Source organism: Suillus bovinus (assembly GCF_016758785.1).
Source record: "Suillus bovinus strain UH-Sbo-P2 chromosome Unknown EDB93scaffold_97, whole genome shotgun sequence".
NCBI classification, from domain to species: Eukaryota; Fungi; Basidiomycota; class Agaricomycetes; order Boletales; family Suillaceae; genus Suillus; species Suillus bovinus.
This window is the reverse complement of record NW_024542153.1, coordinates 1-24934: the sequence shown is the minus strand read 5'-3', so window position 1 is coordinate 24934 and position 24934 is coordinate 1. Positions and strand designations below refer to the sequence as shown.

At 48.0% G+C, this 24934-nt stretch overlaps 9 protein-coding genes across 9 annotated transcripts; 5 read left to right on the top strand and 4 right to left on the bottom strand.

Moving 5' to 3' along the window:
• Window positions 1-6: 6 nt before the first annotated feature.
• On the bottom strand, window positions 7-866 carry EDB93DRAFT_1178560 (peptidyl-tRNA hydrolase). The gene is made up of 4 exons (XM_041450587.1): window positions 773-866; window positions 576-715; window positions 145-523; window positions 7-92 (listed from the first exon to the last, which is right to left on the bottom strand). The coding sequence occupies exons 1-3, from the start codon at window positions 847-849 to the stop codon at window positions 150-152; spliced, it is 591 nt and encodes a 196-aa protein (XP_041302379.1). The 5' UTR covers window positions 850-866; the 3' UTR covers window positions 7-92; window positions 145-149.
• Window positions 867-2012: 1146 nt separating this feature from the next.
• Window positions 2013-3752, top strand: EDB93DRAFT_1311778 (uncharacterized protein; the record flags this gene model as incomplete). The annotated part of the gene is made up of 3 exons (XM_041454844.1): window positions 2013-2629; window positions 2936-3189; window positions 3243-3752. Exons 1-3 carry the CDS (start codon window positions 2488-2490, stop codon window positions 3750-3752), a joined length of 906 nt encoding a protein of 301 aa, XP_041302378.1. The 5' UTR covers window positions 2013-2487.
• Window positions 3753-4391: 639 nt separating this feature from the next.
• Window positions 4392-4633, top strand: EDB93DRAFT_1178556 (uncharacterized protein; the record flags this gene model as incomplete). Its single annotated transcript, XM_041450586.1, has 1 exon — window positions 4392-4633. A coding segment is annotated over one exon (242 nt), but the record flags the coding sequence as incomplete, so codon positions are not given.
• Window positions 4634-4880: 247 nt separating this feature from the next.
• Window positions 4881-7661, bottom strand: EDB93DRAFT_1178536 (major facilitator superfamily domain-containing protein). The gene is made up of 14 exons (XM_041450585.1): window positions 7004-7661; window positions 6877-6952; window positions 6747-6817; window positions 6489-6697; window positions 6389-6428; window positions 6116-6333; window positions 6018-6054; window positions 5937-5965; window positions 5814-5886; window positions 5541-5764; window positions 5398-5480; window positions 5222-5338; window positions 4986-5165; window positions 4881-4932 (listed from the first exon to the last, which is right to left on the bottom strand). Exons 1-13 carry the CDS (start codon window positions 7191-7193, stop codon window positions 5084-5086), a joined length of 1449 nt encoding a protein of 482 aa, XP_041302376.1. The 5' UTR covers window positions 7194-7661; the 3' UTR covers window positions 4881-4932; window positions 4986-5083.
• Window positions 7662-7916: 255 nt separating this feature from the next.
• Window positions 7917-10209, bottom strand: EDB93DRAFT_942448 (MFS general substrate transporter). Its single transcript, XM_041458031.1, has 13 exons — window positions 10027-10209; window positions 9887-9962; window positions 9762-9832; window positions 9489-9697; window positions 9382-9421; window positions 9110-9327; window positions 9010-9046; window positions 8933-8961; window positions 8814-8886; window positions 8539-8762; window positions 8396-8478; window positions 8221-8337; window positions 7917-8151 (listed from the first exon to the last, which is right to left on the bottom strand). Coding segments are annotated over exons 1-13 (1263 nt in total). The 5' UTR covers window positions 10028-10209; the 3' UTR covers window positions 7917-8066.
• A 1490-nt stretch (window positions 10210-11699) lies between these two features.
• Window positions 11700-13311, top strand: EDB93DRAFT_1255580 (uncharacterized protein; the record flags this gene model as incomplete). Its single annotated transcript, XM_041453803.1, has 5 exons — window positions 11700-11739; window positions 11789-11939; window positions 11995-12134; window positions 12182-12279; window positions 12334-13311. 5 exons carry the CDS (start codon window positions 11700-11702, stop codon window positions 13309-13311), a joined length of 1407 nt encoding a protein of 468 aa, XP_041302374.1.
• A 667-nt stretch (window positions 13312-13978) lies between these two features.
• On the top strand, window positions 13979-14622 carry EDB93DRAFT_1178522 (uncharacterized protein). Its single transcript, XM_041450584.1, has one exon. The coding sequence runs from the start codon at window positions 14236-14238 to the stop codon at window positions 14515-14517; it is 282 nt and encodes a 93-aa protein (XP_041302373.1). The 5' UTR covers window positions 13979-14235; the 3' UTR covers window positions 14518-14622.
• EDB93DRAFT_1178510 (UV radiation resistance protein/autophagy-related protein 14) lies at window positions 14605-16301 on the top strand (the record flags this gene model as incomplete). The annotated part of the gene is made up of 6 exons (XM_041450583.1): window positions 14605-14672; window positions 14723-14916; window positions 14964-15251; window positions 15304-15475; window positions 15543-15824; window positions 15922-16301. The coding sequence occupies 6 exons, from the start codon at window positions 14608-14610 to the stop codon at window positions 16148-16150; spliced, it is 1230 nt and encodes a 409-aa protein (XP_041302372.1). The 3' UTR covers window positions 16151-16301.
• Window positions 16302-16597: 296 nt separating this feature from the next.
• Window positions 16598-21535, bottom strand: EDB93DRAFT_1311749 (P-loop containing nucleoside triphosphate hydrolase protein; the record flags this gene model as incomplete). The annotated part of the gene is made up of 27 exons (XM_041454843.1): window positions 16598-17134; window positions 17190-17273; window positions 17320-17457; window positions 17505-17541; window positions 17597-17666; window positions 17716-17747; window positions 17796-18052; window positions 18102-18223; window positions 18284-18327; window positions 18377-18439; window positions 18495-18678; window positions 18732-18761; window positions 18815-18989; window positions 19041-19362; window positions 19411-19476; window positions 19530-19572; window positions 19622-19634; window positions 19695-19722; window positions 19777-19793; window positions 19844-19973; window positions 20031-20095; window positions 20161-20196; window positions 20256-20291; window positions 20350-20458; window positions 20507-20811; window positions 20862-21325; window positions 21376-21535. 27 exons carry the CDS (start codon window positions 21533-21535, stop codon window positions 16598-16600), a joined length of 3567 nt encoding a protein of 1188 aa, XP_041302371.1.
• Window positions 21536-24934: the final 3399 nt, after the last annotated feature.

Here is a 24934-nt window from a genome sequence, read left to right as displayed (position 1 = left end):
CTTTGTCAGCGTTGAACGGAAATAAATACAGGATGAAGTCCGTCACCGCGATTTGCCACGTGTCGTGGCGAAACCTCATGCTTGCCCAAGGTCTAAGGCCAAAATTTATTAGCATATTAGCAAAGTGCTGAAATATAAACCCACAGAGGTCATGGTAAGCCTCGGCTCTCAAGCTGTTTGCGAGCAATGCGTTCGAGTTCCTTACAGATAAGGTCGAGACCCATGCCATCGCCATTCCAATATAATTTCTCTTCCTCCGGAAGCCTCGCTAGAACATATTCTGCTACATCACCAGGACCTCTACCAATGCCGATACGAAATCGATGAAAATTGGTTTCGCCTCCGAGTGCCGATATGATGCTACGGACACCATTGTGTCCATTGGCAGAACCACCCATTTTTGGAGACAAAGCCTTCAGTTTGTGAGATAGTGAATCGTGGATAACGACCATTGCATCTGAGGCTTTGACAGACTTGTGGAGAGCTCCTGCTACCGATGGACCGGTGATATTCATGAGGGGCTCTGACCGAGTATTCAAAGTCATTGAGAAATCAAAAACAGTTATATCACTTACTTGGTTTCAGGAGCGTCAGAGATACGGCAGTTTCACCTAGTGTGACCTTTGAACGTCCAGTCACGCCGCCCATCGTCCTGTCATTGGACATATGTATATGGAATCTTGCAACTAAGGCGTCGATTATGAGATGCCCAATGCTGCAGTTTCAGTCAGTCTTTCGCGTCAGATGTCGATTGCATGGAATGGGAACCTACCTATGGCGGGTCTGGGGAAATGGAAGGTTACCAAGACCTACAACAAGCAGTTGGGGAAGTCCTGGAGCAACGGTCATCCTGCAAAATTTGTTGATTGGTTTGGATATTAACGTGATGATTTCCAACCCACTTTGGTACTCAACTATGTAGTCATAGTATGCATACTCGTCCGCTCAGCAAGCACCTGTCTTCGACTTCCAAAGGTTCTGTAACAATGATACGCCTAATTCTCTACCAAATTGACTGCGGGAATACCTTATGTCAGCGTTTGTCACATGCTCGCGAAATCTATTACGCCAAGATCGCTGAACTTGAAACTGGCACAACCGCGGCGGATTTATCCGCGGCCAACAGTGTACCCATTTTGTCCAGAGTCAGGCCCCAGCTACCGCCTTCCAAAGCCCGGGTGTGGACGACTTGCTGCCAGTAGAAGGGCGGTATTAATGATCCAGGAAGGCATACCTGCTCATACATATCCTTCTCATGCTCAACGTGCTTACTCCCGACGATCTCACCAATGACATCGAATATGGCGACTTGTACGAGGACGTCAAAGAAGAATTCTCCAAATACGGGAATGTCGAAGATCTGCGCATTCCCCGGCCGGTCAAGACAAATTGAAATGGGCTCCTGGAGAGCCTGGACAGCAGACTGCAATCGAAGCTCATTTTGGAGATCGGAAGTGGTTATCTAGTTGCTCAGTCGTATGTACGTACTGTACTGAATCTGATGTTGTTCCGTACAGATGCTTTGATTTCAGGCAAATGAAGTGCCTCATGGCAATATGATAATTACTCCAGTGTTGCCCAAGGGTCCCCACTTTGACGATCGCCAGTCTCTTTATTCCGTTTGTCCATCTCGGATCCTTGAGTTTCCATTTTTCACTCAGGCAGGTTTTCGAAAGGATTCAATCACAATACATAAGCGGATGGCATGCGCTGCCACCTGTGGACGGCACGCATTGTCAATGACATGTGTCCTGTGGAAGAATGCCACCGCCTGGCTGATAGGTGTCTCTTATCTCATTCGTAACGCTGGTACCCATATCACACAGATAGTAACTAGCAAAAGCGTAATCGCAAGGGGCTTATGGATCTCTTTTCACTCGTAGTCGACAGGAGGTCAGTGCCGTGTCACACCACTAGGAATGATAACTCAGCAGAAGCAGAAAATTATAGTTGGCTGCGAGCATCAGGGTGAACGGTTATCGCAATAAGCTCATGGTTTACCTTTAGTGTGCGCCTCGACCGTCATCGGCTATCTTGTCAGCTCACCCCACCACCACACGGCTGCTTCGGCGGGACTACTTTTGACATGATAGTGGCCTCACAAAACTAGGATTCCGCGTGGGCTGCTGTAGGCTCGTGCGCTAAAAGAGCTGGGAACGGTACACCTGTGGAGGACGGCCACTCCAGGGCATTTGAGGCTGGAGGCGCGGAAGGAAACCTAAGCACATGCACTCTGCTTCAAGAATGCTGTCAAAGCATGTGATGGCGTGAAGCCATGAGTTATATACTGGTTGATTTTCCAAGCACGTGACGAACGCGTCGCGATCGAGTTTGTTTATCACCATACAAACTTTAATTTTCTAGGAAAATTCGAGGAGTATAAATACGGCGCGCCCTCGCAAATATTTTCTTCTCTCAGTTTATCCGTGTCTATCTGTGCCAGCATATTCTTACGATATTCATTCTTCTCAACCATCATCTGCCATTATGACTCTCTCTACCGGCATGACCATTACTGTCCGCGTCGCCGTCACTGGCTTCCTTTCGGTCTCTTGCTTCAGACGTGTTGTCGTCGACAATACCGCTCAGGTTCCTATCCAAAGCAGAGAATGCTTCCGCTGGCCTCGCTGTATACTCTGTCTGCTTGTCGACGATTACGCTGGTTCTCGCCGCCGACAAAGCTGCACAGAGGCTCCTCAGCAACGAGCCCAAGCATATGCTAGCCACTTCAAAGAACGCCAACGCCGACTTTAATCCTCCATCCACTCATGACGTGACCACCTCTGTCACGCCTCAGCCTCTTGAATCATCTCATTTGCACCCATTTCCATCTCCATCTCAATTGCGTTTAATCGAATCGGCGGAAACAATATCCGCCCCATTTTCTACTTGCATGCCTAATGAAAACACCACTGTAAAACCGTATAATATGCAGCCATCTCCCTTATTGCGTTTAATCGAATCGACGGAAACAATCGTCCGCCTCAACCACGGGTTCTAATATTTGTACGCCTTGCAACACTCTCACCTCGCCGGACCTCTACTGCAAACGCCTGTCCATCGATTCCAGCACCACTCTTGTACCCCATAACGACGACTCAGTTTCCCGACGTTTTCCTGGACGATGGTGCCTGGGACGCTGATGACTATGACTTGGAGTCGCTTAGCAACGAAAGCACTGTCCACAAGGTAAGACACAGTGCATCATCGAACTTCACATTACCTGATGTTTGAATTTCTAGGACGATCGTTCTGAAATCCAGCCTCAGAAGGACCATGCACTGGAACATGTGCTTGATATACTGATTGCCAAAATGACAGTTCTCACTCTCGATGATCCGCCTCGTCCTTCGAAGCTTCGACCACTAATTCTAGTCAACCGCCATAAGACGTCCAAGGTTCATTGTCCTCCGCCTGCCTACTCTGTGGACACATCGACCCGACGTTTGGAGGTGTTCACTCTCTCAGACAGTCCATCTACCGATCCTGGCGTCGCTCTTCCTGGACCCGGCTATCCCATCAACATGCCGACTCGAATTATGGAGGCTCTCTCTCTCGGAGATCGCCCGTCTTCCACCTCTAAGCTGAAGCCTCTGATCCTGGTTATGAAACACGCCACCCCTCACCTCAAGCTGCCTCCTCTCACGACTACTGTACTTCGACAGCCTAGATCCAAAACAACAATGCGGAGCCAGACGGATTGGCCTTTTCCGCCGAACCCTACGATCTGTACACACCCACAGCCCAGCTGATTCAAGACCAGCTCCGCGCTACTAGTGACACACCCACACTCCGATGTCAGGTCCCCTACGACCAATTCGGACGACGGCCTCCTTCTGTCCCCTACGACCCGGAGCTTCACCGCCCAAGAAGTTGAAGGCCACTTCCAGTCTACGCATACCACACGTCATGAGTCTCCGACAACGGAGGTCCCCTGCGACCCAATCTTGACGACAAACTAACCGGTCTTCACTCTACTATTATGCGACCTCCACGATCACGCACGCATCTATGAGAGCAAGTCGCTTCTTATTTTCTTCAGTACTACCTCCTTGATCTGTATTTTCATTCGACTGGTCAGTTTCATCATAGACTCGTGTCTGGCATGTACCAGTAGGATTTGTCTCTTTTGTTCCCTAATCCGGTTTTCTTTTTCCTTGACTTTTACGAGACAGACATTGAACTCATTATCTCATCGCAGCTTGTAATTACTACGCTACTAGTAGTACGTATCCTTTCATTTTTCCCATTCCTTCTCTACAGACAGTCTGCTTCGATTTGTATTCTCATTTACCGGTACGACACTGGCCATTTAGTTTCATTATCTCCTCGCGATGTATACTTATTTCGTGATCTTGTTACATTTATTTCATACATACACGATTAATAGTATGAACTTCGAATACAATTCATGTTCCGAGAACTTGCGTGAGGTTGTAGTTGCATATATGCATTTGTTGCTGTTAAAGAAGCCTGTCGTATACTGGAAATTTTTGTCGTCTTCACGATACATCATGCCGCGCAAAGAAATTCGGGTCCAAGTGAAAATGACGAGGTGCATATCAATTAATATTGCGCTAGGTATTTCGGTTCATATAGGGGTAGGTCGGCCAGCTCTACGATCCTCGCGTCTGCTCATATTACTAGCTGACTCGTGATTCATCGATGTAGTCCTTCTGCAATGTATCAAGTTCCCGTACAGCGAATAGTGAGGAGGTCGTTGGTACTATGTTCAATTTCAATGTCTGGCGTGCCGTCTGCCTTACCGCCGTTCTGCCGTTCTTGCCGTAAAGTTTGGGAAGGACAAACTTCAATGTGAACAACCCGACACAGCCACATTCGCATTGCGCAACACCAAACAATGCAAGATCTAGATCTGCCATCAACTCGAGGATTGAGAGATGGAAAATTTTATTTCTCCTTTCTGGTTTTCTATTTCCCCCCCTTAACAATATTTGCAGTACCAAGCTCGAACACACACCTACCTACGATAGAATAGCGGGAGTAAGCCCCATGTACGGTCTAAGACCCAAAGGACTTTGATATTAGCACATACTTGTACATATTAAGCCAATGTGGAAGATCAATTATTCTCTACAGTCGAAAACCCAACATCTACGCTAGCCCTCATGCGCTCTCCATAACGAATCGTAAGGAAAATGATCCTACAGAAAAGAAAATCAGTATCAGTCCTCAATCGTATAGTCAAAGGAACCCTTACCCTTGTCCTAGAAGTGCGAGGACAGCGACAAGAATGTACGTCCACATAACACCAATGCGTTCGATAGATGGGATAACAAAAGCGGTCGCAACAGACAGAATGAATGACCTGACACCGCTAGAAAACAATTGAAAATGAGTCAGTGAGTTACCGGTGTTATAGTCATCGAGACTGACGCGTTGGCAGCTGTGATTTCTGCGCTTTGCGAATGTACTACATCTACATTATAAGACCCAATTGGGTTTAGCACGAAGACGACCTTTGAGAAACAGTATGTTGCTTGATGCACAGGGATGATAAACTAGCTGTGAGGACTTACCCCCACTCCATTGATAAAAAGACACAATAAATTCAACGCAAGACCGATCGGACCGTCAACATACGCTATGAGCAGCCCTGACACTCCAATGGATAATGGGACCATGAACAGCCCTCCCATCCACGTCGCTCTCAGTCGATCTTCTGGAGACCACGCTCCTTTGCGCTTCTTCTGCCACTTCCTAATTATAACATCTGATAAGCGGCCAGCGAGCGGTGCTCCGACTGTCAAAGAATGAGTTGATAATCTGCGATCACAATGATTTGTACTTACTGAAGTTTCCGAGTCCATTGGGGAGGAAACACGCTCCAATGATGGCTCTGTTCGTGATGCCATACCGTAAACCCTGCAGGTACCGCAATTAGTTTGTGATATGGAAAATGACTATGAACTTACGATAGTGTACGCCAGCGGCACGAGGAGAACTACATCATTTTGTGTGAGAATGCACTGAGGATTTGTATCGAGTCAACGTACCATAGTCAGTGACCATTGCTAGACTCGACGCAAGCATCTACATTGCGCATAAAGCCAAAGTTTGTACCCAATGCAACGTACGGGTTATAAGCACTCACAACTCCAAATAGGTTCGGACTCCGAAGTAGCCAGAGACACTTCAGAGGATTCACCCATGTGATATGGATCCGTTTTCTTCGATTTAGTTTATCAATGCCCAATGTGCCGGGATGGCTCGTCTCAAGTAACGAAACATATATTAGAAGGAGTTCGAGCAAGCTCCATGCAGCAAGGGAATAGTGTAAATTGCGCCAGGACCAATATTGCGCCGCAGCACCTGTTCGAACACCAATTCTAGATTCAGCATGCCTCAACATTCAAAGAAGTTTTACCTCCAAGAAACGGAGCAACAGCAAAACCGAAAAGCGTGGCCTGCAACAGCCGTGTGTCAGTACCACATAGTCAATAAATCATTCAATCATGGTCCCTCACACCCAAGAATATCCCAATACCAGTCCCGCGCTCCTCCAATCTGTATATGTCCCCAATTACGCCAGCGCCCAACGACAACCCTCCAGAGCATCCGAATGTCTGAACGAACTGCCAGAATAGCAGACTCCGCAACGACTGCGACATCGCGACACCGCAGCTACCAATGCACAAAAACGGTATCCCGCACAAATACATTGTTCGACGTCCATCTGCATGATATTGTTAACTTGAGACGAATGCTAGAAGGAATGAACGCACAAAAAGACGAATACGCAGCCCAAACCAGCGTTCCAACAGCAGTAGCAAAGGTCGACAGACTGACAGTCAAGCTATATAAGAAAGCCAATTTGAGCACGAAGTGGTAGCATCATTCATAGACGATACGCACCTGACAGCAGCATGCGTGGAGTGAAGTTCCTTAGCTACCTGGGGAATAGAAGGTACCAATGACGCTGCAATAAATTCTGATGGACTGTCATCAGCATGTAGTGTATCCGAACACATAGACCGCCTACTTGGTAACAAACCCGCACAAGTGACAATGAACACGATCCACCTCTTCTGACCTCGCGTGAACCGGTCGTAGATTATATCGTGCGCGGTTTTATCGCCATTGTTGTTTGATGTCAGTAGGGGGCTTTCTTCTGAAGCCATTCCACGGGATGAACTATGCCCAAACGCCGTGGTGGGAAAGTTGAATGCCATTATACGTCGAGCATGTTCATTCCTAAAAGCAATCGACGTAAAGGCACTGCAATCAACGTAACGCACTCACCGGCTCTCTTATCGGTGCCGGATAAAGCTTTTGGGTGCTACGAGAAAAGATCATAAGTAAGTACTGTCACGGAACTAGCCTGTAGTATGCTTGCAGTTCTGAGTTATTCCGGTTACTGCTGACTCGGAATCACCCATTTATAGCGAAGAGTGGCGCCTTCGAAGTCCCTAACTGTGTAGAGTATAACCATTATCGGTTAGTAGGCTGCAGACAAGTCCCAGACTCCCACTGGAACACCCGGGCTTGACCACCATTGCGCTAGTGCCTCGAACTAGCTTCAACTACTCAGAGAGGGAGAGAGAATTTATAACAAACAAGAGAAACGGGTGATCAAGGATATCATGGTTGTCAGAACTTAGTCTGAGAGTCGTGGAGAGTCCGGCAAAGTTCGATACCAGATAGCCCGGGCCCGGTCCCGGGATCACGACAGAACCAATATTAATAGCCGGCACCTGCCGCCGGGTCGGCCCCAGCGATGCTACAGCAATTCATTCTCGACGTTCAATTTTCGTGCAAAACATACTTTAATTCTATTAGGCACGTTGGTAGCTGTGATATACGACTACGACGACGATACGAGAGCGTTCACTTTCAATGGCACCTCCAGGTGGCCGTAGCACGCCTCTGCGCTAGATTTAAACCGATCGATTTGCACCCACCAGGCCTAATCATATGATTAACTTTCTCAGTGAAATGCGCCACCGGCATTTAGCATAGTGAATCAGCTCCGTATTGGTAATTTGACGAGTATATTATCTCCAAGCCTCGTTTCTAATCTCTTCGAATAAACGAAGATCAATATTCTATGAGTTGTTCTCTATGGTCGAGACACCAATATCCACGCTGGCCCTCATGCGATCACCATACCGAATCGTCAAGAAAATTATCCTGAAAGAATAAAGACACGAAACAGTACTACGTTAGTGTGCTCGATCTTACAGTCAAGAAGATCCTTACCCTTGTCCAATGACAGCAAGGACAGCCGCGATAATGTCCGTCCATGCAACACCTATACGCTCGATCGATGGAATGACAAGAGCAGTCACACCGGATAGAATAAGTGACCGGATCGCTCTGATAGGTAAATGGTCGAGTTCAACTTTGATAAGCATGCTATATCGTGAAGACTGACGCGCTAGCAGCTGTGGCCTCTGCGCTTCGAGAGCGTGCCACATCCACATTATAAGAACCGATTGGATTGAACACGAAATCAACCTGTAAAAAACCAGTGAATCGCTTTGCGCACATCGTAAGAGCCTAACTAAGAGAACTTACGCCCATTCCATTCGTAAAAAGACACAATAAATTCAACGAAAGACCGACCGGGCCCCCAACATACGTCGTGATCAGCCCAGACGATGCAATAGATAACGGGATCATGAATAGTCCTCCGATCCATGTCGCTCTCAAGCGATCTTCAGGACACCACACTCCTTTGCGCTGTTTCCGCCATCTTCTGACTACAATGTCTGATAGGCGGCCGGCAATCGGTGCTCCAACTATTAAAGATAGCATCGGTAAATAAGTCATTACCCATGGTATGTACTTACGGAAGTTTCCCAGTCCGTTTGGTAGAAAACACGCCCCGATGATGGCCTCGTTCGCGATACCATACCGAACACCCTGAACTGCGATCAGGACACGAGATGAAAGATGAGTGTCAGCTTACAATAGTATACGCCAGCGGCACGAGGAGAACTGTATGATTTTCCGTGAGAATGCACTATACAGCGAATATCAACGTACCATAGTCAGTAAGAAGCACTAGAGTTGAGGCAAGCATCTAAATCCCACAAAGAACTAAGAGTTTGTTGCGTGTACCAACGTAGACTGTAAATAAACTCACGACTGCAAATAGGTTTGGGCTCCGAAGCATCCAGAGACTACTGAGAGGATTGACCCATGTGATGTGGATCCGTCTCCTGTGTTTTAGTTTATCGATACCCAACGTACCAGGATGGCTCGTCTCGGGGAACGAAATATATACGAGAAGCAGTTCGAGCAAGCCCCACACAGCAACGGAATAATGCAAATTGCGCCAGGACCAATACTGCGCCGCTGCACCTGTTGTAATGTACCGCTCGATTCAGCATCCATAAACATCCGGAGAATATTTACCTCCAAGAAACGGAGCAACAGCAAACCCGAAAAGCGTGGCCTGAGATAGTCTTGTCAATACCAGTACTGCCAAACATACAAGAGCGTTCAACACCAGGATCACTCACACCAAGGAATATTCCAATAGCAGTCCCCCTCTCCTCCAGTTTATAAATATCACCGATAATGCCAGCGCCCAACGGTATTCCCCCAGAGCATCCAAACGTCTGCACGAATCGCCAGAAGAACAAACTCCTCAACGAAGTTGCCATTGCAACACCACAACTCCCGATACATAAAAACGGCACGCCCCACAAATACATCAATCGGCGTCCATCTGCGGGATCACAGTTAGGAATTGAAACTACCACGAGCTCATAACACGCTATGGATACACGCACAGAAAGACGAATAAGCGGCCCAAACTAACGCTCCGACAGCACTCGCCAAGATCGAGAGACTGACGGTCAAACTAGGGAAAATCACTCAATCACAATATTATATACGATGAATCTGCAACACGCACCTGACAACAGCATGCGTCGAGTCAAGATCTTTAGCTATTTGAGGAATGGAAGGCACGAATGTTGCTGAGACGAACACTGATCGCATTCATCAGCATCACATCACTTATCAGCAGTACACTTTCAAATCACCAATACTCACTAGGCAAGAGACCCTGCAAAAGAAACTAGAAACACGATCCACCTCTTCTGGTCGGGGGTAAACCTGTCATAGATAGCCTCATGCATAGAGGACGCCAGCAGAGGGCTGTCTTCTGAAACCATCGTGAATTGCGAGATAACCTCGCTTGCGGTGGAGTGATTTATATGCAATAATTTATATGCATGCCCGGCCTCTGTCATAGAAAACAATCTATATATATAAATCATCCTGTGACCTAATGATTAAGATACCGGGAGGAGCAACTGTCAGCAAGAACATACAAATATCAGGTGCTCTGCTCCAACTTGGAGCCTTTATCGGTCCCGACATGACGCAACACTCGAGTCCGAACACCCTGGCCCGAAACCCCATCACTTAGCAGACACAAAGCTACCATTAGAGTAGATTGACATGTGGTATGGCTCAAAGACAAGGAGTCTTCAAGATGTACTCCGGACCGGAAGAAGCAGCAAGAGATAAAATTTGCTGCCTCGAGGCGAGGAAGAAGTTAAGAGTCTTTCTCAGCGTACTGATACAGGGAAAGATGTGCGTTAGGTCTTATCTACCGATTCGGAGAGATATCACGTGTGTAATCGGTGATTGTTGCTGGCGCGATCACTGAACTCGCATAAATAATATGAATGTTCATGAGCGAGGCGTAAAGAATGGCAGCAGGTTGTCTGTCGTAGTGATTCTGAAGGCTGAAGCAGTGCGTACTAGGTCCGTTTTCGTGCACCAGGAAATGACCGTGCCGGGTGTGCACTGTAGAGAAAGGAAACACAAAGGTATGGGTCCACTAAGAGGCGATTGTTTAGTGTGAGGTGGGTGGAATAACTGACTCGGACTATGAAGGTCAAAAAAATCATTGTCTGAGGCTAGTTGGCGGGCTCACAGATAACAGGTAAATTCGAATCTTTTTATTCTTGAGCAGCAATGAGCCTACCCGGCAACGTTCGCATCGTCCTCTACGGCCTCAAGTTCTCTGTCCTCGAGTATGGAGGACTTTCACTGCGCTCGATACTCTCTGCTTCTATCCATCACGGCACGACTTGAACACGATGATCGTACCTTGTTCAGTTGTGCGCTGCGTCCGCCTCACGAATGTTGAAGTAGATGGTTCCGTAGTGGTGTGTGTACTGTGTGTCGTCGATTTTCTTGTAACCTTTGCGGCTCTTTGCGGCCGTTAGCTGCGGTTGATGTGGCTGTGTTAAATTTTAATACGTCGTACTCTTGTTCAAGTTGGTTCGTCAAGTTGCGATCAGTGTATCTCATCCCTGGTGTTTCCACAACGCCCATTCGGACAAGTCGTACAGAATCGTTCAGCTTTTCTGTGCACACCGTCTTCAGCGGTTTGCATTGTTATTATTTTGAGAAATACACTCAATTCTCAATTTTGCCTTTGTGTCCTAAGGTTGAGTGATACGACTCTGTGATGGACGCCTAGGAGCAGCAACCATTACCAGACACTCTGAGACTCGCGTGTCCCATTCAACCTTGGCGAGCCACTTTCGCTGAAGACTGATCATGACATTCTTCTTTACTTCTATGGCACAGGCTCTCTCGCTAACCCTATATAGCCGGCCATCTTTCTCAGCGCTCATACCAGCGTCTATTATAGGCCTTGACAATGTGAGAGTACACGTGCACTTGTCATTTTGTTTCCTCGCATCATCATGCCTGGCAGCTTAGAAGAACGACACATTAGACTTGAAGGTCAGTCCCTCCTTCGTCTCTATTTTATAATCCTTACATATGTTTACAGTCATCAGTGGACACAATCTTAAAGTCCCCTCCTGGCGCATGCCCGCTGGCATTTACGTATCCATCAATGTCGACTCCCGGAGATACTGGAAATCAACTATCGGTATCTTATCACCTGATGAATCTGTAGCGTGGGGAGATAGTATAACTCTGTAAAGTTCACAGGGACTCTTCGACGCGATACGAGAACTGATCATTGGTTTATAGATTGTCACATGCCTCACCTGCGTTATCAGTGGAGATGAGGGCATCCTATGAGCTTGGTCAAATGCTAGGCAGTGGAGAAGTCGTAGGGAAGCTTCGAACATCATGGGATGAACTACTCAATCATGGTGATGAGCCATTCGGTGAGTAACTTATTTCTCATTTATACACATCTACTAACATTCCGTAGATCTAATATTTCCACCTGTGTATGGAGTCCACCCTTCCCTCACATTGAAGGCCGCTGTTGTATATGCTCGCGATGATCACGACGGCTCACTCTTTGATGTGAGTGATGCTGGCTTCTGCTGTTAGATTTTGCTGATGGGACACCATCTATAGTCCCTCGTAGACTCTGAGATTACTCGAGATACAAATGCGGGCTACGTACGATTTGCCGAATACATGACGAGCAAGACGGTCTCTCACCTGAACGATGCTATGCGGCATTTTCAGCTGGTCCTTGATCAGTGTCCAATCGACCATCCTGATCATGCAGGGGCTCTCACCAACCTTGCGTTTGTCCGCTTGGAAGGTTATATTCAAGACCATCTTCAAGACATTGACATCACTACTTCCCTCTTCCGCAAAGCCCTTGCATTGCGTCCGCAGGGTCACCCCTTATCCCTCTGTGATCTCATTAGAGTGTTAATCTGCCGCCACAGCAAGGAATCTGCCGCCATCTACATTCACGAATCTGCGCAGCTGTGCAGCAACCTCCTGCCCCTCTGTCCAGAGGGCTCCTACCTTCGTAGTATGCATGTAGACAGTGTGGTCGGCTATGTGATCTGCAATCTTCCAATTGACGCGTCTGATGAAGGCATCCACCTTCGACGAAATCTACTCGAGCTCTGTCCTTTGAGATATCAACTCCGTCCCAGAGCCCTTCACTCGCTTGCACTGGCGTTAGAAACCTGCTTCCAACAGTGTGGCAGGATCGATGATATCGATGAAACTATACAACTTCGCCGTGAAGTTGCGTCTCTGTGCCCAGAGGGACATTCTGACCGTGGTGACTACTTACTCAACTTGGGCTTTTCGCCCGAGTTCGATCGCCAAGGCAAACCTAATGACCTTGATGAGGTCAGCTCTTTGTACGAAGAAGCGCTGCGCCTGTGCACTGTTGTGCACCAATACCGAGATTTCTCATTGGACAACCTAGGGTATGCCCTTGTTACCCATTTCCACAATCACAAGGACACTAATGGCATCACCCAAGCTATCAGCCTCCTTCACGAGGCCCTGACATTGCACCCACCTGGGCATCCACATTGTGACACCACGCTTAACAACCTTGCCCTCGCTCGACACAAGATATGACAAATGTCATGTCAGCGAGGATCTTAACGAGGCCATTGATCGATATCGCGAATCCCATCGGTTAACGATCCAGAGCGCCACAGAACTCTTCACAATTTGAGTTCGGCGCTTTGCTCTCGTTTCACGCAGCCTCGGACAAATGAAGATGTCGAGGAGGCCATTACTCTCTGCCAAGAATCATTAGAAGCTTTGCCTTCACTGCATCCTGACAGGTATCTCAGCTATGGATAGCTGCAACAAGCCTATAGATCTTGTTTACCTGATGCACATCATCCTCGTTGCCGGTCAATACTCGTGCAGCGCCATCATTATCCCAACCTTAGAGAGCTTCATCACGTTCACTTGCCGTCTATCGCTCTCGCAGATCTGAATATTCTCAAGGGTCACTTCACCAGGGAAATAAGACACACGTCTCGAATCAACCCAGCTGAATCGAGGACGGATCTAATAGTACTCTTGCAGGTTTATGGGACGAGATAATGCTACCCGTCGTCGATGTACTCGAGCACGTCCTCAAACTAAAGCGCCGCTCTCGAATCCGGCTGTGTCCAACTGCAACTTTCACGCCGATTGCTCTCCATGCGGCTAACCCTTCTTAAACAAAGCCAGATTACTCTGGGAAGGAGCCATGCCTGGAGGATCTCTACATCCATTCTTACACACCGACACTTTCAGCTCTGGTCAGGTCTAGGCAAAGCGTGCCACTCCATTTTTCGTGGCGATTGGACAAGGTCAACCGGGTGCAGGCAAAGGAAAGGTACTCTTGGCTGTTGACAGTGAGCTCGAGCTTGTCCATAAGCTTGTCCCTGCGACGGCCAGGCACATCACTATTTCCAGCGACGCGGCCACACGAGCTGGTGCCCTCCAAGCTTTGCAAGACAATACACCTGGGTGCACCTAGCCTGCCATGGCAAGCAGGACCCTATGCAGCCTTACAATTCCCATTTCGTCATGAGAGATCAACCTCTGACGCTGCTTGACATCATGGAGAGAGATAATCCGCATGCAGAGTTCGCATTTTTGTCGGCATGTCCGAGTCATACTGCCGTCGGAGATGAGAAGACGCCCGACGAAGTCATTCATCTTGCAGCTGGTCTCCAGTTTTCAGGGTTCAAGAGCGTCGTCGGTACGCTGTGGGAGGTAGACGATGCTGTCGCCAAACGTTTTCTGTCGTATTCTGAAATATCAGTAGCTTGTCAATCCTAGTAAGTACTTAGACGGTCTGACTTACGTCATTCAGTAGGCATCCCGTATTATCATACTACTACTTACTGCTGGCACCTGAAGCTTCTGGCAATGGAGTGTAATAACTGCGAGTTGAGACAACGTCAGTACTATTGCGCAGTCTGTCTCAAAAATCAGTAAGCAACTTAAAAACACTTATCGCAACCCGTTCTCACCTTGCATACAGCCTACGTGATTTCCGCCATCAAACTCACCATTTTTCCTCCGACAGAAATGAACATGTTGCTCGTGCATTTCATGCATTCAAGTCTATAGAATCTAGTCGCCTCCAAATTCGTGCAGACCTTGCAAAAGTGAATCGCAGCCTCGAGCAATTAGTAGTCGGCCGCCTTGCCAAAGTGAGAAGAGACTGTGAGAGCAGTACGTGCTATACCCTTGTTCGCGTGTGATGCTCTGACTTAATCTAGAGCGCGACCGTCTCCGTACTCTTCGAGAGGCCCTTGGTCAGCGCCGACGCACACTTAACACCGCACGCCTCCTTCCACCTCAATCGCAAGCACTCGCCAAGGAGTCTCAGGAACTTTCCGTACTGAGCCAAACTATCGCTAGAGCACGATCGGGCCTTGTACAAGAGCTATTAGAAGTCTTTCATGTCGTCGAAGTCGGCGGACGACCCGCAGTGGGTGGACGACCAGGCGCAAAAGGAGAATGGACTATCGGTGGACTGATTCTTCCAGTGCCAGGAGATGTTAGACGTACGCAAGTGCCTACTATGTCAAGAAATTAATCACACAGGTCGTATCATAGGATACCCACCGGATCACATTAACGCCGTAATAACTCATACCATTCACTTTCTTGGACTCCTCACTTTCTACCTAGGCATTAAACTACCTTTCGAAATTTCGTGGTCTTGCAGAAAACTCGGGGTTGGTGTCCCTTGGATCAGAGCAGGACGAGGGAGTGAATCATGGGCAAAGTGCGTCTCCTCTCATCATTTACTGTATTTTTACTTGAACCGTTTCATGTTCTCCTTCTATACATAGATGGACAGCCAAACACCCAATGCACCTAACCTCCAAACCATCGTCTACACCATCTTCTCCCACCTCATCACCATCCTGTACATCTGCATCGTTAGCTGACTCAGAAGCTCCAGAACAGGTACCAGCCCACACCCAAAACCAGTCATTCACAACCGGCTTTGCGATGCTTCTTTACAACGTGTGTTACCTCGCTCATACTCAAGGTGTCGAGATCCCCTTGTCCCAGGCAGGCGATGCATTGGGTAATTTGTGGGCTGTATGTTGTAGTGGGGAGCTTGGACGGTACGTTGTCTTTTACTAAACGTCGGATACTCTATTCCTGCTTCATTATTTATCGTTCTCATCCAAATGTGTCGTTTTTTGATTAATATCATCACAGTCGATCACACTCTACCACCCCGCTCCTCTTACCTCCAACACCCCCCTCTTTCATGCTCGACTTTGCGCAGGTCCTTCAAACTACTGCTGCTAGTCCCGCTCGGGCAGCACGAATACGGCCGGGACGCTCAGCGCAAGAAGCTGGCATCGGGAGAACGAGGAGCGAACGTATCGTGGAGGAAGATGGCTGGGATGTAGTAGAGCTTGGTGAAGAAGAGGGTTTTGGATAAACGGATGAGCTGGGAGACTGTGGATTATTAGCATGAGTCACATTGTTCCAAGAGCTTTGATATGAACCTGTAACAGTCAGTCTTGTACGAATACATTTAAGGTCAGTAGCAGGCTGGCTTAGACGAGAAGCTCGCAGAAAGTATGCATATGATCCCCATGGGCTCAGTACTACTGTGATCTCCGTGTATGTCGCTCGAAACATGTGCTTTTCCTCATGGAACGATCGAGTCCTTCACAAAGCACTCCATCGCATATTCGCTTGACAGCAATGAAGCGGTGTAATAGTCACATGTGTTGGAATGTCAAATTGACCCAGTATGTCAGTGTCGAATTGAATGAAATGATACAGTATACTACCACTCATCATACACATTGTCTTTTCGCTTTCCGTCTCAGCGACACCTTTCTATTCCTCCTCCTTCGGAATCGTCTCCCCTCAGTCCTATTCAGAGCCTCTCTTTGTTTGAGAATAACTCCGCCCTGGTCTCTTCAGGTATATTCATGCCATGATCATCGAGGACTTGGAGGATCTTATCAAACTGTCCGACCTTGCGATATCTCTTCGCTGCTTGCTCGAACTCTTGGGCATTGAGATAGGCCTCAGCAGCTTTAAGATCATCTCCTGCTCGAACGTAGCAATCCGCCGAGCTACGATAATATTGAAGCTTCTGATCTCCTGTCGCGGTCGCCCCACAATCATCAAAGACATTGGCAGCTACGTTAAAAGCTCTTTTTTGGTCGCTGGGTAAGGCCACTCCGACACTAGAGCGTGCAACTTCTCGCAGTTGATATGCTTCACAAACCTTCACTTCATGACGAAGGTTAGCACGTTTGAAGCAATGGATAGCCTGCGAGTAGCTTTTATGCGAGAATAGTGAGCGCCCAAAGGATGCCCATTCTTCTGGAGTCGAGGAGACGGCTAGATGAGGGAAATCGGTACCAGGGGTACAATTCTGGACTTGATTGCGAGACGTCCAGAACGTCTGAAGGGAAAGGGTTATCAGATTGAGTTACGCCAACATGCTGCTTTAAACGTACACGCATCGGATCAGATTTATCAGATTTGTCAACGATCCACATGTTCTTTCTTGCTCGAGTGATCCCAACATAAAGAAGTTTGAGCTAATAAAATTAAGCAGGAGTTTATTTTGAGGATCGGCGTGCCTACCTCGCTACAGACCCCAGCGTATCGCGCCTTGTAACGCTCGAAGTTTGGTACATGTCCCTGACCGTCTATCCCATTGAGAACTACGCGCCATCGTGACAGATCTACAACAGAATCCTCGAAAAAGTTGTACAACAGCACCTGACCGAAGTTAGACATTCATCAGATAGCAAACTTAGCCTTCTCACATCATTGAATTCCAGGCCTTTGCTCTCGTGAAGCGTCCTGCATATATACGTGAAAATGACAACACAGCAAAGGTAGTCTTAATACGACTCACATAATCAGTCCAATTTCACCAATTTGGTCTCGTAACTTCTGACGTGCTGCATCGTCACGCACGAGAATGCCTAGATACGTTGTCAGTGTATGAATGAAACCTCCAACCAATTACTTTACATTGCTGGGCCCCGAACTCAATGTGACTACCGCTGAAAGAATCCTCAGGAGGAAAGGAGATATCGTCCAGGCCTGCTTACCTCGCCCCGAACAAGAACTGTTCATAACGGACGGTGTCTTTATCCCAACCCGTAAAAAATACAGGCTTCAGCCCGTCAACCACCCCCTTTTCTGGCTGAAGGTTATCGATTGTGTTGCGCCAAAATTTTGTGATGAGTTCGATCACAGAATGCGCGCAGTTGACGATGCCACCGTGCGATCTGTAGTTGATCGCCAATTGAAATGTAGTAGGCTGAGGCAAACATGCTCCAGCAGAATTGACCGAGATGTTTTGCTGCTGTTATAAGGTATCAATTCGGGCCCGAGATAAGTTATTCCCTGCTGACCTCCGTACGGTAGAGAAACTCTGAGAGATCCTCGAACCTGAAGGAACTCCCTGCAGAGATTGTCTGTGCGGTGTCCCCAGCCCAGAACAAGCCGTCGGGATTCCTGCATAATTGCCTCAAAACTATAATAGAAAAATCTAGTAAAGGAATCTTTGTCAACCAAAGTTGTAGTAGCTACTTACAGAGTGCGTCGATCAGAAGGTTGTCTTGTGCTTCGTCGACATAACTAGTGCAGGCGGTCAGGGGCAAGATGCATTAGCGGGGATAACACATACAGATAATCGATCTGTTGGCCAGGAAACCTCTGACTTCGCAAGGCCTTGAGTATCGCATGCGTGCTGTTTGGGCACATATCGTGACATTACGTGGGTGAGAAAAGGGAATAGGTCGTACCGGTCTGCAACATCATGATGACGTCGCTGCCTCTTGATTTTCGTATAATACTCGAAGATGTCATACAGAATTTCCCTCTGACTCGCAAAATTTGGGTGAGAACGGTGAGAGAGACGGAGGTATTTTGGGCGATTAAGAGCTCCTTCAGGACAGGTCAGCGTGTGTTGGGAACCTTTGATGATCCCTGTATGTATATTCAGAAATTGTCGGTGTCAAGGGAATACAAATAGTACTCACCCATGAATTCGCTGAAAACCAACCAAGGGTCTGATGGAGTAGCGTCAGTACTTCATTTTCATCACGAGAGAAAGGGACGCTACTAAGATTTTTGGTGAGTTTCTGCGGAAAATGAGGCCAGTATTGACTCGCGAATACGTCATAGGTGACGAAACAGTCATGAGCCTCAGCATCGTCAACACTGAAAAAACGTCCTGCGTTATCTCTCGTCTTGGATACGTCCTTGCTCAAGACATCTGCGGCGATCATCTTCGCCAGCTACATAGGCGATTAGCTTGGGAACTGTTTGAATGGCGGATTGGGACGTACTCGGTCGAGAGTTACAAAAAGAGGAAAGTGCTTATCCTCAAGCTCGCTATATTTCATGGGTATATTCATCTGTGATTCGGGCAGGTCGTCGAGATCAACAAGGCCCTCCTGAACACTTGGTGCCTTCAATTTTACAAAATCCTCCAGGGTATACCCTGCTAACCCCATAGATCTGAGAAGTTTCGTAAAATATTCTTCCACTTTCGTAGCGAGCACTCTGGACTTGGTAACAAAGATTTGGCGTGGCTTCGGCATGTCAACGCCACTCATCTCCCAAGCTCGCTGAATGCCGAGAATCCTAAACAGCATCGTCGTGGTTTTTCTAGTCGAGTGTGATAAATAAGCTACTCATATCAGGAGCAGGACTCACCCTGTCCCGCTGCGACCCAACACGTAACATGACGTGGTACATTCGACAACCTTTTGTTCTTGAGGTCTGAACCTATTGATCAGTAAATTTGTCTCATTGGGGCAGAACTCACGACTCACGAGAGTATAAACACGTGCTGTACGTCTTGCTTTGCGATAAGACCTTTTGCAAAGATGAGAAGAGGTGACGAGTCAACTATATGATCACCCACTATTCAGGATCGCCTAAAAAAAGAGATTTCAAGTCAATATTAACGTGCCTATAAGCTATATGTATAAGCTTACTTGCGAAAATGTGACATATTTCTCCAAACTAGAAAATCGTTAGATGGAAATTAATTTGTATCAGGATGGCAAAATTTCATACACAAGCAAAGAGTGAAGCTATGTCATGAATCAATGACCGCACAGATGACAACTGAAAATACTCAAACATGGTCTATGTCTTCATCACTAAGATCAAGTGGGCTTCCTGAACATTCTGGTTCATGTTCTGCTGGTGGGAACGACGCAGGCAGAATGACGCAGTCATTGGAAATGACTGGTCTGTTCCGGAAGGTGCGTCTGCACAGGCAAAAATTCACCGGATTGCTTCGAGAGCCAAAAAAGAAAAGACCTGACCTCTTACAATATTCTTTGCCCTTGCGTGCGAGATGGCTACCCAAGGCATCCCATATCTCGCCAAGCTGAGCATGCATATAAAGGCCATATACCTTGATCACTGGAGTTCATATGAGTGCTAATGGCAGACAACGATAATTGCGCTTGGCTCGCCTTGTCTTTCGGACTGTCAGACTTCAGTCTCAGTATCATGCTCGATGTTGAGGTAAGGTAAGAACAACCTACCTTCCCATCCTGGTCAGGGACACAATCGATCTGGTACTGTGAGAAAAGGTCAGTCTTCCCCTGCTCTAAGCGATGTATGTAAAATTACACCTACTACTAATCGTAGGTCACTTGTTATCTTGGCATCGTAGATAGGTATGCCTGCATCCGGCCCGTTACGTGGCTTAAGATCATCGTCTAAGAACTGGCCATTCGATAGTTGTCTGTGGCAACGATGAGATCATTGCAGTAAAATTCATCAGAAGACAGACCTGATCTTCTTGAAGATGATCTTGAACATCTTCTGATCTGTTCTACGGAATTCACGTAAATTTTTGTAGGCCTCTGCAGATACGAGGATTCGCCACTCTCCAAACCCATCCGCATTGTCGAAATAAAGTGCAGACTCCACAGGCTGCACCATTTGGTATGCATCGGGTAGGTTTGTTGGGCTCTCGACATCCTCGGTTGACGAAACTTCAGGCGCAACATCTTTGGCAGACTCTCCCATGTTTGGGAAGAGTGAGGCTTTGATGTCGCCTGTCAATTCCGTCCTCCGCAGAAGCGAGAGGTAGAACTTTTACGAAGATCTTCAGGGGAAACGTCAAAAGCAGTGGGTATACTCACCAAGAGAGTATCCTTCAGCTTCGCAAGAATGTGAGTAGACAATGATGCGGCATCCTCGCTCGTGAGAGGCACAACCACACCAAGCCTTGCGAAGAGCGATGTGTCGATAGTCATATGAGCTTTCAGGCGACGATTACGCTTGCGCATTTTCTGAGGCACCTTCTTTGTGGTAAATCCATAATCAGATCTGACGTCGAAGAGATCAATCTCGTTTTCAAATGACCCTGCACTAGCAAATTTCATAGTGTCCAACGCGCAAAGGACAGGTAAAGCGCGCTCAATGAAGCCTCGGTGGCGGCTAATGTCCCTTGAGACATCCATCGCTAAAGACTCATCTGGCAAAGTTAAAAAGTACATAGACAGATTGTCTAGCATCTTTCCCGCAATAGATGCTGGATATTCTTGAAATTTCGTTGGAAAGTCTGTCATGATCTGTGAGATAATTGCCTCGCGTCGATCCCAAACTGTTAAAGTATCAGAGCTGATAACGCTCGAAGAAAGTTTGTGGAGATACCAGAAACAATATATGCAAAGATATGCGGTGATGACAACATATCTTCGACCGTGGCTTGTAATTCTGTTGCTCCTGAACTTGAAATTGCGTCCAGATAATGTAAGGCGGCTCTGAGGCCTGTCTCGTTGACTATTCGATCTTTGGAGAGTAAGTCCAACATGGTCTGTTGAACAAGAGGAGCTTGTGATGATGACGTGGTTATAGTTATATGAGAGGTTGGGGAACGACTTGAGCTATGTCAATGGTACAAAGGAATGCCTCGAGCTTGAAGCAACTCTGCAACGAGGTTGTCCTTATATCATTGTCGGGCCAGCACTCCGTCTGAATTTCCAAACAGGTTGAGGTGCAAATAGTATACCCAAAATCGACACCTGCAGGCAACCTGAAGCTGTACATGAGCCTTGAACCCTCAAATGATCACAGATTGTGACAAGAAGAGCTCGACTCTTAGTACCTGAAGCTGTACACGAGGGATAAACCTGAACCTTCTTATAAGATAGATGCCATGCGAAACTTCAACATCATGATGACTAGCGTGATGGAATTGAATTTGTGATAAATTAAATTAAATTGATTAAAATAATTCGAAGACGAAATAAAATAAAATCTGAGAACCTGCGACCCGCTGGTTCGATTCAACTCGCAGTTGTTGATCACCAACTTGGCGCGCCTTGTCAAGGAGATGGATTTCATTATCAGAGCTATGTCTTCTCGATATAAAACTTTCTCTGAGTATGGTCACGGCACTAACGAGTTACGAGAACAAGTATGACAAGGTGCCGATTCGGAGCTTGCCGGAGAGTCAGCACCACGCGTCCAACTGAGCGTGACGCTTGGTCTTTCTACCTTCTCGTTACTATTCGAATCGTAGTATCTGCGTATCAGAATATCTATTACTATCCTCTCGTTTACTCGCCCCTCACATTCATAATACCATACCATACGTTATCACTTACTTTCTATCATAATCGCACCTCACTTGATCCAGTCTTATCCGCCTGATCAATGACCCATCAGCACCTAAACCTGCAACTTCCAGGCCTGCCGGCCCCTCATGCCAGTTCCTCAGGATCATCTGCACCTGTAGGGCCACTGCATCCATCCGACTCTGCAGAGCCTCCAGAAGAGCTAGGCCAAGGCGCGGCTCGCGCCAAAGCAGCAGCAACAAGGCAGTCAGCCAGACTCGCTAGCGTCGGTGCCGACGCAGACGACGATTCAGCGCCTCAAAGCAACGCACCCAGAGTAACACCCCTCCCTGGTGCTCCAGCAGCCAGAGCCGCAGCTGCAGCCGCAGCCGCAGCCAAACCGGCGGCCAAGCCAGCGGCTAAGCAGCCATCCAAGCAAGCAGCATCGAAGCAGCCAGCCCCGGCCAGCACACCATCTGCACCAAGTCCACCGAACCCACCTGCCGCAACACCAGTGCAGCAAACGGTTGACGTGGCAGCGCTGCTTGCCCGGATTGCTCAACTCGAGCAAGAGCAAGCAATAAGGACCACACAACCCGTTGAGCTCCTCCCTCAGGCTAAGGCTCCCGCACTTCCATTGTTTGCGTCGCCAGAGGAAGTAGAAAGAGCAAGGGCCGCCATCATCGAAGCCAAGAAGGACGAGCCCAAGGTCTCCCTCCCTGATGTGGTACCAGGCTTCAAAGCAAACCCCCTCGACACTGGTGAGGATCTCTATCTCGTTCTTAGCCAGATTTGCGAGTTTCGTGCTATGCGCACCAAGGAGGCAGTGCTCAGCGTCTTGGGTCCCAACCTTCTAACCCAAGCATGCAGATGCAGCTGCGCATCCAAGCGCACTCGATCTCAACACTGAGCTGAAGGCCAGTGCGAATTATCAGAGCTATAGGCTCAGTTGCTAAAGGCGACCCACTTGCTACGTCAGGCTGCAGGACAAGCTAGCTTTTGTCTGGCCATAGAGTGGTCCGGGGCTGAATGCTGCCACAATTTCGTGTTCGCCTCGCCATTACCGAGGATTTCGAGAGCTAATGCCAGTCTCGTTGTTACAGCCGTTCCACCCAAAGTTGACGAGGCATTCAAAGCCTTCAAATATGTCCCATACAGTACGCTCACTTCGTCGGCTCGATGGCAAGCGATTAGGACTGGCGAAGAAGCCTTCACCATCTCTGCGTCAGGCTCGCTGATGGCCAAAGGGCTCGATCGCCGGAATGAGAGGAGCATAACGTTGTCAGACTGGATAGGAGCGGCTGATGCAGCAGAAGATCGCACGGGTCATTACCACGGGGCCGCACGCGCGAAGGCACTGAAAGCCCACCACAGTGTAGTCCTGGGTTTGAGCTGCTCCCACTCATGGGATATTGCAGTCGAGTATGACATCCAACAACGTGAAACGGTAGCACAGCATCCGCAACACGACCTATCCCAGCTAGACGACAAAGCACTTACCATCATTGCAACTCGCATAGTAACCAGGCAACCCGCCGTCACTGCATCGTACAGCCAAGCACAACTTAAGAGGCCATCTCCGCCATCCTCGTCGCCATCCCATCATCCACAGAAGAAGAAGGCCAGACTGCAGTGCTTTCGGTGTGGAGGAGCAGACCACTTACCAGGCGACTGCACAGCAGAATCAACCGTCACCGGGCACCCAGTGGCCCGAATTGCAACCTCAGCTAAGAGCGCACATGCCCTTGCAGCCCCGGGCGGAAAGATTTTCTGCATCAGCTGGGCGAGATTCTCCAGTTGCCACTTTGCCAACGCATGCATCAATTACCATGGATGCAGCATCTGTGGAGATGCTGCCCATGGCGCAGGAACCTGCAGAGCAGTCCATCCTAGATCCTAGGCAGGTGGTGACACCCCTCATCACATCGAAACTCGAAGAACTACTATATGAATATAATATATACGAGGAATGGGGACATATGATATCCAATATAAAGGAAGGCTTCGACGTAGGAGTCAGAGAAACACCGAAAACCACACTATCCTTTCGAGAACCACACATCTTCACAACTAAATGTCGATATCATAGACCAATATATAATCAGCGAGCAGAACGCTGGGCGTTACTCTCGCGCATACTCAATCTTGGAACTAGAATCCTTAATCGGCCCTTTTCGCACGTCCCCACTTGGCCTCGTACCGAAGCCTCATTCCACGAAATTCAGACTCGTTCAAGACATGTCATACCCACGCGACAATCCCGAAAGCCCCTCTGTCAATGCAGGCATAGACCCAGACACATTCCCAACAGAATGGGGCACATTCGACAGTGTAGTGGAGTTGATTCTCTCGCTACCAGATGGGTGTGTCGCAGCGACATTCGACATCGCATCAGCGTACCGAATTATACCGGTCCACCCCAGCCAACAGTGGGCCCTGTGCATTCTATGGCGCGGTCGGGTTTACGTCGATCGAGCCCTCATGTTTGGCTTAAGCTCAAGCGCAGGAGTCTTCGGCTCAGTAGCAGACATGCTAGTGGCCATATACGAGAAAGCTGGTTTCGGCCCAATTCGAAAATGGGTAGACGACTTCTTCGTCATCCGCCTCCCGCACCAGAAGTGGACAGAAGAAGAATTCATCGAGCTGTCAGCCGC

Bases quoted from the DNA above. Each gene is read 5' to 3' on its own strand.
- EDB93DRAFT_1178560 (XM_041450587.1), bottom strand. From the start codon at position 849: ATGACCGTTGCTCCAGGACTTCCCCAACTGCTTGTTGTAGGTCTTGGT. The intron at 716-772 runs GTAGGTTCCCAT...CTGAAACTGCAG, and splicing joins TTTCCCCAGACCCGCCATAG to CATTGGGCATCTCATAATCG. The intron at 524-575 runs GTAAGTGATATA...ATACTCGGTCAG, and splicing joins TCTGACGCTCCTGAAACCAA to AGCCCCTCATGAATATCACC.
- EDB93DRAFT_1178536 (XM_041450585.1), bottom strand. From the start codon at position 7,193: ATGGCATTCAACTTTCCCACCACGGCGTTTGGGCATAGTTCATCCCGT. The intron at 6,055-6,115 runs GTGAGTGCTTAT...TGCGCAATGTAG, and splicing joins GTCCGAACCTATTTGGAGTT to ATGCTTGCGTCGAGTCTAGC. The intron at 5,339-5,397 runs GTCAGTCTCGAT...ATTGTTTTCTAG, and splicing joins GAAATCACAGCTGCCAACGC to CGGTGTCAGGTCATTCATTC.
- EDB93DRAFT_942448 (XM_041458031.1), bottom strand. The intron at 9,422-9,488 runs GTGAGTGATCCT...AGACTATCTCAG, and splicing joins CTATTGGAATATTCCTTGGT to GCCACGCTTTTCGGGTTTGC. The intron at 8,338-8,395 runs GTCAGTCTTCAC...TTTACCTATCAG, and splicing joins GAGGCCACAGCTGCTAGCGC to AGCGATCCGGTCACTTATTC.
- EDB93DRAFT_1178522 (XM_041450584.1), top strand. From the start codon at position 14,236: ATGCAGCCTTACAATTCCCATTTCGTCATGAGAGATCAACCTCTGACG.